This window comes from Callorhinus ursinus, unplaced genomic scaffold (genome assembly GCF_003265705.2).
Source record: "Callorhinus ursinus isolate GAN/ISIS: 27379988/994484 unplaced genomic scaffold, GSC_fseal_2.0 scaffold59, whole genome shotgun sequence".
NCBI classification, from domain to species: Eukaryota; Metazoa; Chordata; class Mammalia; order Carnivora; family Otariidae; genus Callorhinus; species Callorhinus ursinus.
The window spans coordinates 6,298,213-6,318,146 of NW_027397121.1; the positions used below are offsets into that span (position 1 = coordinate 6,298,213).

At 41.2% G+C, this 19,934-nt stretch overlaps 1 protein-coding gene across 1 annotated transcript in view; it reads left to right on the forward strand.

Moving 5' to 3' along the window:
- Nucleotides 1–19,934, forward strand: part of NUDT3 (nudix hydrolase 3) — a 126,932-nt gene that overhangs the window by 46,027 nt on the left and 60,971 nt on the right. The window contains exon 2 of the mRNA XM_025862261.2: nucleotides 16,239–16,349. Within this exon, the coding sequence (XP_025718046.1) occupies nucleotides 16,239–16,349 (111 nt within the window). The remainder of the gene's footprint in view (nucleotides 1–16,238; nucleotides 16,350–19,934) is intronic.

The window sequence follows — 19,934 nt, forward strand, 5'->3', positions numbered from 1 at the left end:
GCCGAAGGCAGTTGCTTAACCAACTGAGCCACCCAGGCGCCCTCTTTCCTTTGCTTATTATTCTGCTCTAGCTACTCTGACCTCGTGGCCTCAGGGCAGGATCCTTGTCTCTGAGGGTACCTTTCCCTAGAGAACCAAAGGCTTGTTTTCCTCACTTCAGTCAGATCTGTGCTCAAACATCCCCTCTTAGGAGACCTTCCCTGACCTCCCTGTCTAAAAGAGTACTCTGTTAATTTCTGCTTCCTTATTTGGTCTTATTTTTCTTGTTAGTACTTCTGACCACCTGACTTTGTTTTTGTGTATTGTCTGTCTTCTTCCATTAGATTGTACATTCCAAAAGAACAGGGCTTTTGTTTTGCTTATTGCTGTATCCACGGTGCCTAGAACAGTGATTGGTACTGAGTAGATATTCAGTGAATATTAGTTGAATGAATGTATGAATTCTGCCAATATATTTATATTTGGGAAGTGATTCATATATAGGGCTGTTTATGATAGCATTGTTTTAATAGTAGAAATTGGAAATACCCAAAACGTCCATCAAGAGGTCTGATTAAATAAGTTGTGGTATAACCATATAATATAATCCCCAGTGGGGATATGTATGATTTCATTTATATGAGACCCAGAAGAGGCAAAACTAATCTATGATGGTATAAATCACAATAGCAATTGCCTCTGGGTTGGGGGCATTGACAGGAAAGAGTCACAGGGAACTTTCTGGGGAGATGGAAACATGTATCCTTACAGGAGTGTGTGTGGGATCAGGTGCATGCATTAGTCAGACTCATTGAACTGTACCCTGACAATCTATAAATTCCAGTGAATGTGAATTATAATTCAGTTACAACAAAGTGCATTTTCTAAAAATGAAAAACAAACAAATGAATTTATGTAGCAAGCTAGTGGCATAATCGTACAGAAAATAAATCTTTCATGTGACTTTAAAGCAGTGTTTTGATTGAACATCTCTAGTGGGATCTATCCTTAGGCTAAGAACTACAAAGAAACCTTGAACTGTAGTTAATGGTTTTATGGTTAATAGTGCTATAAATTATATTACAGGACAACTCAGATAATTATATTAATGTTATTTTCAGCATAAAAATATATAAGCATAAAATCAAGAAGTTAAAAGCTCAGAACTGTTTTTTTAAGATTTTATTTTTAAATAATCTCTGCACCCAACATGGGGCTTGAACTCACACCCTGAGATCGAGAGTTGCATGCTGCATCGACTGAGCCAGCCAGGTGCCCCAAAAGCTCAGTAACTTTATTTTTTTATTATTTCTTTTTTAAGATTTTATTTATTTGAGAGAGAGTGCATGCACAAGAGAGCAAGAGAGCACAAGCAGGGGGAGGGGCAGAGGGAGAGGGAGAAGCAGGCTCTATCACAGGACCCGGGGATCATGCCCTGAGCCGAAGGCAGATGCTTAACTGACTGAGCCACCCAGGCGCCCCAAAAGCTCAGTAACTTTAAATCTTAAATGGAAATATCAGTATAAACCATAATTCATTTTTCTCTTCAATTATTCTCTATTGTTTTTGTTCTAATAATACATATTTCCTATCTGCCATTGAAAAGCCTCAGAAGCAATGACAACACAACAGCACCAGTACCTAAATCGAGGTCTCTAAATATCATTTCCCACTAAGAACCAGGGCTCCTTAGAGAAACAGCTGAATTCAGATCTGGGGCAGGCAATGCTTACAATGAGTCTGAGATGTTACAGTGACTTTTAAAAAAAGCAAGACAGCTATTAAAGATTTATGTCAAAAAGATATGAGATAAACAAGATTTGTAAAGCATTACTGGTAGAATATATGTGGTAGGCATGTGGGTGGTTACTGTACAATTCTTTCAACCTAACTGTATGTTTGAAAATTTTTGTAATTACGTGCTGGATGAAAAAAGAGACAGGAGCCAACCTGAAGTAGCTCTTGCTAGTTAAAGGTGGGAGCATCAAAAGACTAATGACTGCAGTCAATTGAACACAGGAAGTATTAAAATTTACTAGTTAGTGATCCAACAGTTACAACAAAATATTAGGAGATTGCCTGCACACTATCTCATTTTTCTAAAAATTAGTAAATTAGGAGGGAAAAAAGCATTTATCTTGCCTTTCCTATATTAGGGTAATCAGCCAGTGGGGAAGTTTCTTCATCATGGAAATTTCAGCTAATATATATAAAAGGGACAGTGGAATTAGAAAATTGCCATTCTCATTCCCTAATGCAATTACGGATATAGATGGGTGTCATTAATAGATGCCTAAACCAGTAAAAGAAAGGCTGATGGTTAGCTCTGTCATGGACAGATCATATGATAGTACCTGACACCAGTTTTGTCTCATCACTAAAGGTGATGTCAGATCTTACTGTCTGACAGTGTGATGCTGTAGCAAGTAGTGGCCCCGGCAATGAAGTTTTCTTGCCAAAAACAAATCCAAACCTCATTAGGCTTCAAGATCTACCCACCTGGGTATAGGAACTATGGGAGAGAGAGGACCAAGTTGAATATTACCACTGAGGGAAAGCATTAGCAAATGCAGGAATGTGGGAAATACTGCAAATAAATAAATGATCTGGGGCGCCTGGGTGGCTCAGATGGTTAAGCGTTTGCCTTCGGCTCAGGTCATGATCCCAGGGTCCTGGGATCGAGTCCCGCGTCGGGCTCCCTGCTCTGCGGGAAGCCTGCTTCTCCCTCTGCCTCTCTCTCTCTCTCTCTCTGACTCTCATGAATAAATAAATAAAAAAAACATTAAAAAAAAGATAAATAAATGATCTATTTATTTGAAATAGAATGGGTTGAAAACAATGGGTCAGGAGGGGGAACTGTTTTAGACCAAGGCTTACAAGTCATATCAACTAAATGCAGTGTGTGGGTTTGGTTGGGATCTTCATTTAAATAAACCATTTGTAAAATAACATTTTTTAAACAATTGGAGAAATTTGAATATGGCCTGTTTAGTAGATGATTACAAGGAATTGTTCATTTGCTAGATATAATAATGACATTGTGGTTATATATATTTTTAAAGATTTATTTTAGAGAGAGAAGAGAGAGTGCGTGCATGTGTGAGTCGGGGGAGGAGCAGGAGAGGGAGTGAATCTCAAGGGGACTTCTTAATGAGATGGGGAAGGGGGCAGCCTGAAGCAGGGCTCACTCTCCTGACCGTGAGATCATGACTTGAGCCGAAATCCAGAGTTGGACCCTTAACTGACTGAGCCACCCAGGTGCCCCATGATCATATTTTTTAAAAGTCCTTATCTCTTAATGATAATGCAACTGAAGTATTTAGTGATGAAATATATTGATACCTGGGATTTGCTTTAAAATACTCTAGGAGTGGGGTATAGGTAAATAAAATGATAGGCAAAATGTTAATTACTAAAGCTGGGTAATGAATACTTGGAGATTCATTATATTTTTCCTCTATTTTTGTGTATGTTCGGAATTTTCTAAAATAAAGGAGCTTTTAAAACTACCACATGTGGGGCGCCTGGGTGGCTCAGTCGTTAAGCGTCTGCCTTTGGCTCAGGTCATGATCCTGGGGTCCTGGGATCGAGCCCCGCATCAGGCTCCCTGTTCAGCGGGAGGCCTGCTTCTCCCTCTCCCACTCCCCCTTCTTGTGTTCCCTCTCTCACTGTGTCTCTCTCTGTCAAATAAATAAAATCTTCAAAAAAAAAAAGTAAAACTACCACATGGTCATTAAAAGAAAAAAGAGGAGGCTCTTTGGTATGTAGTGATGAGATGATTTCTGTGATTTAAGTGAAAAACTAAGGTAGGACAGTGTGTGTGATGGCTTACTATTGGAGGTAACAAAGAGGAAAAAAATAATAAATTTGTATCTATTTATACTCATATATGCTAAGCTATCTCAGGAAGCCTTCATAAGAAGTGCCTCTGGGGACAGACTTAGGAGAGAAGGCTTACTTTTCACAGAATGTCCTTTTGTACCTTTTTAACAAGTGCAGTGTACTATTGAAAAAAATAGGTTATAAAAGAAGAAGAAAATTAGGAACCACTCTTCCAGGCACATACACCTGTGTAAATTTAGAACAATAGAATGTTAATGCTGGTGGGGATTTCAAGAGATTATTTGAACAACCTCATTTTAAAACTGACGAAGTTGAAGTCTGGATTTTTTTTTTTTTTGCCGTCGCATGGCTGATTGGTGTGAGGCCGACTTGTAAGCCAAGTCTCTGACTGCCCTCTATAAAGTAGACAGCATACAACTGTGGTTTTAAACTTTGGCATCTCAAGTTAGATTGAAATGTGATTTATATGTTCAGGCTACTCTGGGGACACGATACCTGCCTTTGAGTCTGCAGTGACTGTCTTTTTTTATGAACCTGTATTTTGGAAGATTTCGTTTGTGTATGGCTCAGCAAAACCCGTGTATTGATGAACAGTGATTTTACAGTGTATTCCTACAGTTCTAAGATCATGTGTGGGAAAATAACGCAGTTTATGGATGTGAGGAATGTTGTTGCTGTGGCTTCGTTTGTTTTAATGACCTCGAGAAACTTGAACGTTCTAAATATTTCATTCACTCTTACTTGGCTTTCAGAAATTTCCTAGGGAATAATGCTTGGCATTCTTCTTGGCAAATTATAAAAATCTTACATGCTTGTTCTAAAATATTCAAGCTGTACACGAGGTTTTGAAGAAATGCCTTTAAAGAAAATGCCTTCTCCTCCTTAGTGGCACCATTTGTGCTGTACAGAGGCAGTCATTGTTTCTGGGGTGAATGCTTTCAAGTGGACGTTTAAGTTGAGGTTGTGAAGTTCCCATCACATAGAGTGCAGGAAGCCTAACTTCTCCTAGAGAAGTTTCTTTTTTTCTTTTCCCATCTGTTCCGCTCCTGTGTTTCTGTCTCTTGAAAAATAGGTATCTCTGTCCGCCTGTTGACCCCAGTAAAAAGCCTTAGCCACTACATTCTTTCACAGCACCCTCCTTTCTGATTAATGACCAGCCCCTTCCATCGCTGTCCCCTAAATATGACTTAGCCACTTGTTGCTTCCCATCTCCAGGGATGCTGGTTATACCGCTTCTCCTCTTTCCCTCTCTGTCCCGACTGCAGCCCATCACTCACTCACCTTCCAGATTCAGTAGGCTTCTGGAACAAACAAAATTGCTGTCTTCCTCTTCAGACACCAAGAGGACTCTCAGTTGCCTTCAGTTGCTGTAATTCTTTGGTAATGTTTGCTATCGGGGTTTTTTATACTGGTCCCAGTCTAATTTATCAGCCTCCTCCGTCCCCCTCTTTTTCTTTCCCATCATGCCCCCTACACCACTACCAAACTGCTCGGATTTCTCAGTATTCTCTGCGTATAACACTGTTTCCACCTCAGTGCCTTGGCAGTTGCAGCACCCCTGTCTGGAGCACCTCTCCTTCCTGGGCTCGGGAAAATCCCCTCGGTCCAGTTCACATGTTCCTTCCTGAGAAGTGTTATGGGACCCTCTCAGAGTCTTCTCCCCTCTCTCATAGTCCTTACCGACATGATGTCGTAGCTACTCGGGCCCTTCGGTAGATCAGGGGTTGGCGAACTTTTTCTGTAAAGGACCAGATAGAAAATATGTTTGGTTTTGCGGGCACATGATCTTTATCAGGACTCTTCAGCTTTGCCCTTGTAGCTTGAAAGCAGCCATGGACTGTAGGTGAATGAACGAGCGTGGCTGTGCTCCAACAGACTTTATTTATGGACACTGTAATTTGAATTTCATATAAATCCACATGTTCCCAAATATTCTTTTGGCTTTTTCAAACTTTTTTTTTTTTTTTAGGTCATGGGCCATTCAAAAACTGGCGGTAGGCTGGATTTGGCCCATGGGCCATAGTTTGCCACTCCTTGCATGAGAGAGTGGGCTGTTCAGGGGTAGGCTTTGTATATTTTTATACATCTCTGCCTCCCACTCACCCCTCTTCCTCCGTGCCTCACTTCCTTTATAAGCAAGTGATGACTGGACAGCAATTGTTTATGGAATAAATGCTTCAGTGAGGAATTAACTTGAATTATGGTAGTGTCTAAACATGTGAAAATTAACGGAGCTTCGTATCGTGAATTAGTAGCCATTTTTATATTTATTAATAAACATTTTCAGAACAAAGTGTACAGAAGTTGCATAACATGGGGGAGTTCACAGGCCCCCTCTATGTAGAAGACAGCTCTTGCTGAGAAAGATATAATAAACAAGCAAATAGTCTCTGCTCATACAACTGGTCCAAATCCTTGATTTGAATTCAAGATTAGATTAGAATACCTCTTCATCTTTTCCCTTTATCCAGTCGCAGTTAGGTTTTCAGAGGGTTTTTCATTTAGGGCTGGCTACCTCATGGGTGTTAACAGGCTCTCAGTGGCCTAGTAGTCAGAGTCAGACATGTAGACTGGGTTTTGAATCCTGGCTCAGCACCGACCTTTTCTGTGCCCTTTGCCACATCACCAAATCATCTAAGGCTTGGTTTCCTCATTGCTGTAATGGCAGGTATTGAAAAATACCTGGCTTGTGTAGTTGTTTGAAAATAGGAAGAGTATATTAAAAATAGAATGTGTAAAATGCCAGCACCTGGCACAAAATACACTGAATAAATACTACCTGCTGTTGTTGGTATTTATTTCTCCCCAAGATTTGTCTGTTTTCTTTCAGTACATACAGGGGTTGTGGGAGTGGGTTAAGGTTTACAGAAATAGCCTGGGACATTCCAGTAAGTTATGTTGAAACAGTGTAATCCAACAACTTTCAGTCTTTTTTCATATAACCTGCAAATTTAGCCAAGTTTATTGGTTTCTTTAGTCTTCCTTTTAGAAATAAAGTCATTGACTACCAGGCAATATAAAAGCTTTGTGTGGTTTTCTTAACATTTGGACATCAGTTGAGGAAGACTGGGCAGGCCACTCACTTGGAAGGCTGATGTTACACTCTGTACCCTGGGACTCATACTTAGGAATGCTGTGCAGGAGAGTTTGTGTCTCTGACCACCTTTTCATATTGTTCTTAAAACACCTTGTTGTTTCCAAAGTAAAACTGTCAGAATATCTGTTCACAGCACTGTATGGTGTTTCTTTGTACTAGACAGGGAATTTCCTTTCATTAAATAAACAGCCTGATTGATTAGATAAAGAGAAGGGATGTTTATAAGGCATTTTGTAAACTGCCTGTTTATGTCTACTTGTTCCTTACTTCAGCAGTATTTTGAGCTCCTGTGTAGGAAAAAAATAGTCAAAGGGTAAAATGGCTTCAAAACTGTAGGAACTGATACTACTAATGCTTGGCCCTCTGATAATTTATTGATTTAACCTGAACAAGTTATTTGACTTCTTGCTGAGCTTTACTTATCTTTTAAATATTTTTATAGGGTCCTTGTGCATAAGAACTTGGGGCAGCTGTTCTCCAAAATACTCTGTATGGGGCACCTGGGTGGCTCAGTCGGTTAAGCATCCAACTCTTCATCTTAGCTCAGGTCTTGATCTCAGGGTTGTGAGTTCAAGCCCTGCTTTGGGCTCCACACTGGTGTATATATGTATATAAAATATACTCTGTAAAAAATAGTAACACTTCTATTTATCTGGAATCCAAGCAAGTGCAGATAATTATTCACTATTATTTTGGTCTTATTTTTTAAATTTTATTTTTTAAAGATTTTATTTGAGAGAGAGCGAGCATACGAGCAGGGGGAAAGGGAGAATCAGGGTCCCCGCTAAGCACGGAGCCCCAGGTAGGGCTCGATCCCAGGACCCTGGGATCATGACCTGAGCTGAGCGCAGACACTTAACCAGCTGAGCCACCCAGGCGCCCTGGTCTTATTTTTAAGAAGGGACACAGAAATGACTAGAAGAGGTTTGTCTGTAGAAGCAGTTTGCAGGGCATATCACAGATTTGACAGGGTGCAGCCCTCATGCCATCTGGGATACCAGCGGAGCTCTCTGGTGGTAATGGCAATGCTGAGGGACCGTCGAATGTCAGGAGCATTGCATTGTTGGAAATGAGATCATGTTGGGTGTATTACTGAATGTAGTTTTTTGGGAAGTAGTAATATGTCTAAGATCTATAGCTCGTTAATCAGGATTTCCCATGATGTAGATTATCACTATAGATAATTAGTTTTTTAAGGAAAATATTTCCAGAACTTTAACCTGGGAGATGTGGAATAAATTTACCCACTATGCTTTTGGTAATGGGAATAGAAACTTTTCTGACACCAAGGGGAGTGGACAATAGGTAGGGAGAACAGGGATGGCTCCTCTAGCGAGAACTTTGCAAATATGTATGTTCTTTCTTGTGTTAGTCTCATCCTGGCTTGAAGAGTCTAAGACCATTTTTTCCCCAAATCTCTTTTTTTAGTGGACAAAATTCACTAAAATATTCATTAGAATATTTTATTCTAACGTCCACTAAAAATATTCATTAGACATCTCATTATACTCTCAATTCATATGTTCAGAGGGTATCCTCCCTGAGATTCCCTCCTCCACTGACCTTTCACATTTTCAGTGGTGGAGGCAGCTCCACTGTTGACCAAGCCCGGAATCAATCACTTGGTCCTGTGGATGCTTCTTTCTGTTTATCTGAGAACCTGTAACTTCCTTCCCACTCCCACTTCTGTCCTGATCCTTTCTCAACCCGAATTAAATGCAGAAACCTGTTCTGCTACCAAGCTTGCCCACGTCCAGCTCAAGTCAGAGTGACCTTTCTTTTCTTTTTTTAATTTTTTATTGTTATGTTAATCACCATACATTACATCATTAGTTCTTGTTGTAGTGTTCCATGATTCATTGTTTGTGCATAACACCCAGTGCTCCACGCAGAATGTGCCCTCTTTAATACCCATCACCAGGCTAACCCATCCCCCCACCCTCCTCCCCTCTAGAACCCTCAGTTTGTTTTTCAGAGTCCATCGTCTCTCAGGGTTCGTCTCCCCCTCTGACTTGCTCCCCTTCATTCTTCCCTTCCTGCTATCTTCTTCTTTTTCTTTTTTCTTAACATATGTTGCACTATTTGTTTCAGAGGTACAGATCTGTGATTCAACAGTCTTGCACAATTCACAGCGCTCACCATAGCACATACCTTCCCCAATGTCTATCACCCAGCCACCCCATCCCTCCCACCCCCCACCACTCCAGCAACCCTCAGTTTGTTTCCTGAGATTAAGAATTCCTCATATCAGTGAGGTCATATGATACATGTCTTTCTCTGATTGACTTATTTCCAGAGTGACCTTTCTAAAACCCAAATTGAGAGGAATGCTCCTAGCCACTTCTAGTTTGGTGTTGTCCAGGAGGAATTAATTTTTGTTTAAATAAACTCTTAAAATTAAAAACAGAAACAAATTGGGTTATTTCTTTGCTTAAACAACTTCCTTGACTTACCCATTGCCTTCAGGTTTCAGTCCAAACTCTTGATAATTAGACCCTTGCCTTTTTGTTCAGCCTCCCTAAGTAACCCCTTCTGTATGCTTTCTGCACTCCTTTTTTAAAGCACTTGTTTGTGGGGCGCCTGGGTGACTCAGTTGGTTAAGCGACTGCCTTTGGCTCAGGTCATGATCCTGGAGTCCCAGGATCGAGTCCCGCATGGAGCTCCCTGCTCAGCGGGGAGTCTGCTTCTCCCTCTGACCCTCCTACCTTTCATGCTCTCTCTCTATCCATTCTCTCTCTCTCTCTCAATAAATAAATAAAAATCTTCAAAAAAATAAAGCACTCGTTTGTTCATTCTGTCATTGGACCATTCTTTCTTTCTAAGATTTTATTTATTTATTTGTCAGAGAGCAAGAGTGAGTACAAGCAGGGGAAGCTGCAGGTAGAGGGAGAAAGAGGCTCCCTGCTGAACAAGGAGCCCGATGTGTGGGACTCGATCTCAGAACCCTGGGATCATGACCTGAGCCAAAGGCAGACACTTAACCGACTGAGCCACCCAGGCTTCCCTGGACTATTATTTCATTTGCTCATTAAACTTTTATTGCCCACTAATATGGGTCAAGCTTTATGCTTAAGGCTTGGGCATGAGGTGGTCAACAGAAGAGATCCTTAGACATTTCACTGACCTCTCACACTGTTAATCAGGATAGAGTAGGTTATGATGCAATGACAAATTAACCCTGAAATCTCATTGTTTTAACACAACACAGTTGTATTGCTTGTTACAAGCCACTCTTCAGAGGCTGTGCTCTTCACAGGAACTCTTCCATTCAGAGGCCCCAGCTTATAGCTGCACCACCTTTTCCTCTGTCACCTGGGCACTGTGACAGAGGAAAAGAGAGGCTGGATGGGCTTCTCCCTGCCTCAGCCCAGAAGTGTTGTGTGTCCCTTCTGCTCACATTTCCTTAGCCAGAACTAGTCAGATGGCCCCACCTAATAGCAGGGGGGCTTGGAATACCATAAACAAGAACGTAAAATATCTGGTGAACATTGTGGTCTCTGCCACAGTTACTGAAGTATAAACAGTTACCTGACTTCTTGTCTGTCTTATCTACTGGACTTTAAATTTCTCAAGAGCTGAGGCTGTATCTACCTTGCTTTTGTGTCCTAAGCACGAGGGCACATAGTAGGTTTCTGATTTTTGTTGAATAAATGTCCTTCTTGAGCTTGGATTTAACTCAAGTCACTTCCTTTAAGAAACCTTCTCTTACCATCCCTCTACTGCCTCCTCCCCCACCCTAACCCCCCCCCCCCCCCCCCCCCCCCCCCCCACCCAGCCCCCAGCCAGCCTGGGTTAGGTGTCTCTTTTTTTTTTTTTAAAGATTTTATTTATTTATTTGAGAGAGAGACAGCGAGAGTGGGAACACAAGCAGCGGGAGTGGGAGAGGGAGAAGCAGGCTTCCCGCCGAGCAGGGAGCCCGATGCGGGGCTCGATCCCAGGACCCTGGGATCATGACCTGAGCTGAAGGCAGACACTTAACGACCGAGCCACCCAGGCGCCCCAGGTGTCTCTTTTCAGTCTTTGTGGTATCCCATGCCTACCTCAACCCAAGCATTCCTCACCTTGTATTATTACTCTTTTTCTTTCTTTTTTTTTTTTCCTCCCCCTCTCTGCTAGATACTCATTTCCTTTAGGGCAGGGGCTTTCTTTTATATTTTTTCTTTTTTTTTTTTTATTTTATTTATTTGAGAGAGCAGAGCGAGCGAGAGAGAACATGAGTGGGGGAGGGAGCGGCAGAGGGAGAGGGAGAAGCAGACTCTGCTGAGCATGGAGCCTGACGTGGGGCTTCATCCTGAGGTCATGACTTGAGGCAAAACCAAGAGTCAAAGGCTTAAGACTGAGCCACCCCTGTGCCCCTCTTTTATATTCTTTTGAAAATTTGTATTAACGTTTTTAAAATTGCTTTAATAATGCTTAAGAAATAAAACATTACTGGGGCGCCTGTGTGGCTCAGTCGTTAAGCATCTGCCTTCGGCTCAGGTCATGATCCCAGGGTTCTGGGATCGAGCCCAGCATCGGGCTCCCTGCTCGGCGGGAAGCCGGCTTCCCCCTCTCCCACTCCCCCTGCTTGTGTTCCCTCTCTCACTGTGTCTCTGTCAAATAAATAAATAAGATCTTCAAAAAAATAAAATAAAACATTACTGTTCGAAGCTTAATTAAATCCTTTGTGTAAATCTGCCCCCATTAGGTTTATTATTACTACGGATTTCTTTAGTCTTTCCTTGCATACATGTGTCCCTAATCAATATAATGATTTTCCTCTGGGTCCATGTGGATAACAACTTGTCCCAGCCCTACCTGTTGACTTCTCCCTGCTCTGTAGGACCACCTGTATCATAAATCCAGGAGTTGGGTGTGGTGTGTTCTATGGGTACATTTACCCATCTCTGCACCAATATCACCTATCTTGGTGATAAGAGTTTCATGAAAAGTCTAATACCTGGTCGTCCAGTCCCCCGCTCTGATCTGCCTTAAAACCTCTGCAACTGTCATTCCTGGTTTATAATGATGCTTAATGAATGTTTGTTGAATAAATAACAAATCCTTGGGTTTTTTTTTTCCTTAGTATGTCATTTTCAGATTTAGGAGCTTTGCCATTTAATTTCTTTTCAGATAATTTTATATTTAAAAATCAAGCTTCAGAATCAGAATTTATTGACCAGAAACACCATTTAGTGTTTTATAAGGTAAGAAGGAGTAAAGCCTCTGGCTAAAGTAAAGAATGTTTTGGGGTTTTTTGCAGTAAATTTGCAGTGGGTTGTCAAGGAAACTTAGGAGAACTGTTTACTGGTAATTGTGTTTGCTTTGAAGTGTGACTACAAAGTAATGAGGCTTGTTTTTCCCAGTGTCAGTATTATATGTAGTATTACCTTACATAGTCATACTTTGAATGTGCTAAGTAATAACACTTCCTAGATTACTGATTAATATTTCACATTGATTCAAAGTTAGAAATTAAATTATACTTTATGTTAGGAATTGTCCCTGTAAAGGTCTTTCATTTGGTCTATAACCTAATTGGATGGCCCTAGTCAGCCTTTCAAGCAAATGCTTAGGTTTAGAATGGCTGCATAACACTGTGCCAAGAAGTGGGAGAACTCTAGGAAGAAAGACTACATGTTGTTTATATAACAAATCAGTGAAAGATTAACCCATTTTTCTACTCTTTCTTCCTGAGTTTTCCTTACAGATTGGATTGTTATGACTTAAATGCCATTATTAGAGTCTTTGGACGACTTTTTAAAAAAACTTTTTAACTTAAATTAACAAACATGATTGTGTTTGGGTTTATTTTTATTTTGATAAGGAATTTTTTGGTTAGTTTTTATCTGAATTCTAGTTAGTTAACATATAGTGTAATACTGGTTTCAGTATAATTTAGTGATTCATCACTTACACATTAACACTCCGTGTCCAGTCACAAGTGTACTCAATAAGGATTTTTTTATTTTTTTAATAAGGATTATTTTTTAATGTAAGATTTGCCACAATCATCACGAGATGGGAGAAGGAGTGTGGCAATGATCCCCTTTTATTTCAGCTCTATAATTTAATATTTTATAAAACTAAGGATAACTTTTTGGAAGGCCACTCCCTTGGAGTGTAGACTCCGTTGTAGAAAGTAGTAGCACTGACTCCTAAATTTAGCTTTTAAAATTTACTGTGATCTTAATACCAGTTTTATTTTATTGAGGTGAAGTTAACATAACATGACATTAACCATTTAGAAGTGAATAAGTCAGTGGCATTTAGTACCACTAATTCAGTGGCATTTAGCAACCTTTATACAGTTTCAAAACACTTGGATCACTCCCAAACAAAATCCTGTACTCTCATTAAGCAGTTACTCTCCAATCTTCCCTTCTCCCAGTCCCGGGCAACCAGCAGTTTGCTTTCTATCTCTTTCACATCAGTAGGATCTTACAATATGTGACTTTTGGAGTCTGGCTTTCACTTAGCTTCATGTTTTCAAAGTTGATCCACTGTGTAGCATGTATCAGTGCTTCATTCTTTTTATGTGAGGACTCTTCCTGCACATGTGTATGCCATGTTAGCCATTCATTCATTGATGGACATTTAAGTTGTTCCTATGCTTTGGCTACAGTGAATAATACTTCTGTGAACATTTATGTATGTAAGTATTTGAGCACCTGTTTTCAGTTCTTTAGGGTATATACCTAGGAGTGAGATTGCTAAATCAGCTGGTAATTTTTTTGAGAGAGAGAGAGAGAGAGCAGGGGTGGGGTTGCAGAGTGAGAGGGAGAGAGAACCTCAAGCAGACTCCCCACTGAGCGCAGAGCCTGATAATAGGGCTCAATCTCACTCCCAGGAGATCATGACCTGAGCCAAAATCAAGAGTTGAGAGCGCCTGGGTGGCTCAGTCATTAAGCGTCTGCCTTCGGCTCAGGTCATGATCCCGGGGTCCTGGGATCGAGCCCCACATCGGGCTCCCTGCTCGGCAGGAAGCCTGCTTCTCCCTCTCCCATTCCCCCTGCTTGTGTTCTTGCTCTCACTGCCTCTCTCTCTGTCAAATAAAAAAATAAAATAATAAAATAAAAATTGTCTTTCCTTAAAAAAAAAAAAAAAAATCAAGAGCTGGATGCTTAACTGACTGAGCCATCCAGGCGCCCCTTATGGTAGTTTTTTATTTAACTTTTGAGGAACTGCAAACTTTCCACAGCGTCTGAACTATTTGACGTTCTTACCCAATGTTTGAGGGTTCCAATTTTTCTACACCCTTGCCAGGTCTTGTTATTTTAAAATTATAGCCATTCTTGTGGGTGTAAAGTGGTTATCTCATGCCAGTTTTACCTTGCACTTTCCTGGTGACTGAGCATCTTTTCTTGTGCTCCTTGGCTATTTGTAGATCTTTGGAGAAATGCTGCTTGTCTTTTTGTTGTTGTAAGATTTTTTGTATTTTTATGTATTCATATTTTGGACAGCAGACCCTTATCAGATAGATGATTCGCAAATATTTCCTCCCATTTGGTAAGTCATTTTTTCACATTCTTGATCGTGTCCTTTGATGCACAGAAGATTTTAATTTTGATGAAGTCCAATTTGTCAGTTTTTGTTGTTGTTCAGGCTTTTGGTGTCATGTCTAAGAATTCGGCATATCTTACCAAAGTCAAGATCATGAGGATTTATTGCTGTTTATTTATCTTTTATTTTTTAAATTATTTTTGTAAGTAAAACTCTACCCCCAGAGTGAGGCTCATACTCGTGACCCCAAGATCAAGAGTCATATGCTCTACTAACTGAGCCAGCCAGGCACCTCAGATTTATCGCTGTTTTTAGTTTTACCTCTTACATCTAGATCGTTGGTCCATTTGGAGTTAATTTTTGTATGTGGTATGAGGTGGGAATACAATGAGGACTCTTTATTTTAAAAACAAAATTTCATAGAACCTTCCACATCATACTTTTAATATCCCTTATATTTACACACCACCCCAAAACTCCCTGTGGGTTTCATATATTATTTTAAATTATTCTGAATTGTGCAAAGCAGAACGTACATACACTTAAAAAATAGTGCTTATAAATATAAAGATACTATTTTCTCCATCCACGGACTATATATTGGTGACTGTATATGGATTCATGGATTTCCTTCTTAACTCCATGGTCCCCACTGAGTCAGCAGATCACAGATTTTGTAGAGGAGCATCAAGAGACTCTATCATGACATGAAGAAAAGGGATTAAGGATGAAAAAGGTAGAATTTCCAAGGGCCCATATACTTGCAGAAACCTCAAGGGAGAGATGGGAGAGGACTGGAAGGTAGGTCACTGGAAGGCAGTGGTGGAATCTGTAGGGGCTACAGAGGACATAGCATTTTCTTCCAGGTGACAAGGATGACTGCAGAGTAGAAGTGAAGTGCCCAGGGATAGTACGTTTGGAATAGGGTTGGAGGCTCAAAAGAGCTTGTCAGAAAGCGATGGTGTAAGGAGCTGTAGAGGATTCTTTTCATTTTGGAAGTAATGCCAACCTAATTCTACCTCCAGAGGAGGAGTCCAGCTAACTGTTTAGCATCTGCCCTAGAGAGGGGTAAGGAAAAGCAGCTGGAGACATTCTAGGATTTTATTGCAGCCGTAACTAGAATGCTAGTGAAAAATTTGCCTTAGTAAACCATAGTCTGTATCAGGATTTTGTGGGTGTGTTTGGTTGGTTGTCTTCTCATTTCTTAATAAAACTTCCTAGTAAAAAAAAATTCTGGTTTTGTCTCAGCTGAAAGCATGATGAAATTTGCCAACTTCACGTGTAAAGGAGGGAGTTGGGTTCTCAGTGCACACTTAGAACTTCGGGTGGTGCGTTGTATTGGCTTGTGGCCATTGGATGGACCAGGAGCTGGAGCACAGGGGAGTGACAGCCTGGGAGGGAAGGTGTGGGGACTGTGGTGCCAACCAGGGCTAAGGATTTCTGTGCTTCTGGCCAGCCCTTCACAGTGCTCAGGCTTATCAGTACTCTCCCCCCTCCCCCCGACGCCGCCCACCCCACACCGCACGCCCGGCCCTTGTCCACTCTGTGTTCAAAGATGTTTAGGGAAAGGAGCGAAGGAGAGGATAGATAGGACGAGTGCCTGGGAGCCTGGAGGCAGGTAGAGGTAACGGCCGCTGGTTCAGATGCGCTTCTGCCTTCCTGAGGTGGATTGTCTACTCTTTCCACTAGACATGAAAGCTACCCTACAAGTGACCTGGAGAGGTATAAACAAAAAGTAGGTCTCGGGTGCTTCTACTTTTGTGTTGTTTAGAGTCTGAGTTTGTACAAATGTTTCTTTTTTCTTTTTAACCCTCCACGTGACCTCTGTGACTTTCAGGTGTTACTCGTGAGCAGTAGTCGCCATCCAGACCGCTGGATTGTCCCTGGGGGAGGCATGGAGCCCGAGGAGGAGCCGAGTGTGGCAGCAGCCCGTGAAGTCTGTGAGGAGGTATGTGCTCAGAAAGAAGGGCATGGCCGGACCTTGTACTCATGAATCTGTCGTGTCCGCGGAGTTCTTTAATTCATCACCACTCGCTGAATAAACATACTGATGATCACAGAAAGAAGGCATTTAACGGTTACCATGTGCTTCCTTGATTAAAGAGGTGATTGGGTTGTGACATGGTGATGTGTGTTGGACACTCTGTGCAGGGAGAAGGCTCCAGTAGTGACTGTATCTAATTATATCAGACACTCTTTGGTGATTTCCCTTGGAGCTCTTTCAGCATTGCCTCTGTTACCTGGGATAGAAGATCAAGAACAAACAGTTCATCATTGATAGAAATGACTCTCTCTCATTAATGAGGAGGAGGAGGCCCTTGTTCTCCTCTGCTTCCTGGGTCCTGGCCATAGAACAGTGGCTGCAGCAGCAGTTCTGTTACTAATAGTGCCGTTAGAGAGCTAATAGTATCTTCTCTGTTATTTAGTTACACGATACGCAGCATATATGTACTGAGTTCCTGGGCCATGCCCAGTATATCTTATTAGATCCTCTAGAATAAGTAGTCAGAAGAAGTAAAGTCTGGGACCCTTCGTTCCCTTACTTCAAGGGCTTACGGTTTGATTGGGGAAACTGAGAAACAGATTGCAGTTCAAGGCCAGGAGGAAGGAATAACATTCCTTCATAGCCTGTTGTGGCGACACTGTACTGTGCTCTGCTTATGTTCTTTTATTTCACCGAAGACTCCTAACGAGGTGGTGTAAGTTTTATCACCCCCATTTACTTGCCCTGGCCACACGGCTAGTGCTTTTCTTTGTTCCAGAGGGAATTTAAAACTGATTCTAAGGACATATAAAATAGCACTAAGAACAAGTGTAAATCCTATGTTTCTTTTGGGTTCAGCCCTTGGCAGAAGTCCTCTGAAACTAATCTTACCCTTGGAATACTTAAGGAATTCTTTCCTCACTCTGGAGTCCTACAGACTTGTGTTGGCTCATATCCTTGTCATTTTATCATATATCTGGTGTCCATAACTAGACTATAATCTCTGAGAGCAAAAAGTGTGTTTTGTAGTTTAAATCCTCCCTGTGTGTGCCCACTACATAGCTACGTGAATGGAAAGTAATTAATACATGCTTCTGTGACAGGTGGAGCAATGGATGGAACAGTAAAAGTCCTGAAGAGATGTCCTTAATGGAAATGATCTGAGTGTAGGGAGAGATAGATCTTGTCAGAGAGGATGTGACAGGGATTCTCACGTAGTAAGAATTGGTATCCTCCTTTTTTATTAGAGCTGGGATAATGGGAAATGCTCGGGAGTACCGTGGCCTGGAGGGGCAGATGTGATTCTGCACTCTGCCTTCCTAGGCCTGAGCGCACCAGAATCTTTGCCTGCTCCTTTCTGGAGGCTTGACTATTCAGGTAAGTGGCAGAGTCAATTGGTGGACTTAAGCTGCGTAACTTTAATTCAGATCAGTTGACTCCTGTAGGATCTAAGGCACCTAAAGCAAAAGTAATGTTTGAAAGAGCTTCCGTGACAGTGGTAGATTCAGAAAGGTGGTCGGAAGACCTGAAATACAGTGATGGTTCTAGAATAAAGAGAAGGAGAAAAGTTCAGAGACTTTGTGCAAAACTTGCTACTTGGTTGTAGGAGTTGGGGCCAATCTGACCTCCGTACCTTCGTGGAGCACATGGATTTGGCATCTCCGGAGAGCTTATATCAGTTGCCGTTACTGTTGCTGGATTCTGAGTTATTACGGTTGACTCATCCGTGAGTTATACACGTGCAGCGAAGATGGAGAGAACTAGGTGACTGGAGTAGAAATGCAGTGAAGGGCAGGAAAGGGTGTAGGGTGGCGCCCTCTTAACCCTTTGTTTCCTGGAAATGCTATCTGGCCCTTCAGTCCGGTGAGAGGGAGGCTGCAGTGGGGGTGGGGCAGAGGGTAGTGACAGCACAGACAGCAGATCCTGTCCTCGGAGGTTCAGGATCCCCATTCCCTCCTGTCCTCGTGCGGTCCCGTGCTTGAAGTTAAACCCTGCTCGACTCTGAGGAAGTCAGAGGAGAGTCATACCACACCCTATACTTTATTCCAGCATTATTGAAAGGATAAATGTCTGAGAACTGCTTGCAACTTTAGAATACGGTACCAAATAAATCAAATGTTTGCACAAACAATAAAAATTAGTGAAATGTCATTACAGAAACAAACATTCCAGTGGCTTCTATCAAAATAAAATAGAGGGGATGGTTTTTCCAATTCACATCCATCAACAGAGTACAAGACTTGGAATCAGAGAGGATGTAATACATATATGTATATATATATACACATATATATATTTTTTTTTAATTGCCCTTGAAGGGTAGCTTTTGTAAGCAGAAATCACTATTCAGGAGTTTACTTAGATTTCAAAATGTTACGACTCTTGTAAAGTACACATTCAGAAACTTAGTTTTTTTCATAATGCTTGCAGCTCTGATTGCTCTATATATAAACATAGAAGATTTTACTAGTCACTTTTGGATAATACTAGAACAGTTAATTGAAGAGCTTCAGAGATTTCAAATTGGATTCATACAGCTAAATAGAAGTGCTTTCTAAAGAACTTCAGTTGTCTGACTTAAAAAATAAAAATCTGATGAAGCTCTTCAACAAAATGTCCTGTGAATCTCATATATTAAACTTACAGCCTCCTGGCTGGCTCAGTCAGTGGCTCATGCGACTCTTGATCTCAGGGTTTTGAGTTAAGCCCCACGCTGGGTGTAGAGAGTACTTAAGTAAATAAATATTCAAAAAAAAAAACCTTACAAATGAGGTGAGTCTTAGATTTTTTATTCTCATAATATATGTAAACTTACTAAGATTTTCGACTTAAAAACACAAGTCAAAAAGAAATTATTCAATTATATTTTCAAAACCAAAGTTACAATCTAATAGGCCAAGATTTTTTGTTTTTTGTTTTTAAGTAATCTCTTTGCACAGTGTGGGGCTCAAAACTCATGACCCTGAGATCAAGAGTCGCGTGCTCTACTGACTGAGCCAGCCAGGCGCCCTAGGCCAGATTCTTTTACACATTACAAAATCATAAAATATGTCTGGTCTCCTTCTTAACAGAGAAGTATCTTACGATTTTGATTCTCTTAAACATTTCTATATTTCATTCTAAATATTTCCAGGATTGAAAGACACTTACCCACCAAAGAAACCAGGCCCTCTCTGTTAAGTGAGGCCAAGACTCTTGGGTGCCTGGTTGGAAATGCTGATCTAGTCCACTGTTGCTCTATCAAGACACTGTAACTTCAAAAGGCTGGTGGTCGTAGAGTCCACACAGGGCTCAGTGTGTACTGAGCAAACACTCTGCAGTATCTGGCACACCTGACTAACTTTATCCTTCAGCCTGAAGGCTCCTTCAGGCTCCGTCAAGTCTTTGATAGAGGACTCACTGTTCTTCCTGTGTGTTTCCCTTGCGGTCTGTACTTCTAGCATCGTGGTGTCTGTCATGCTATGATACTGCTTGATTAATTGTCTTCTATGCTAGACTTTACATTTGGTATAGTCGGGTACCATCCTTTTTTGCTCGTTGTTTAATCCT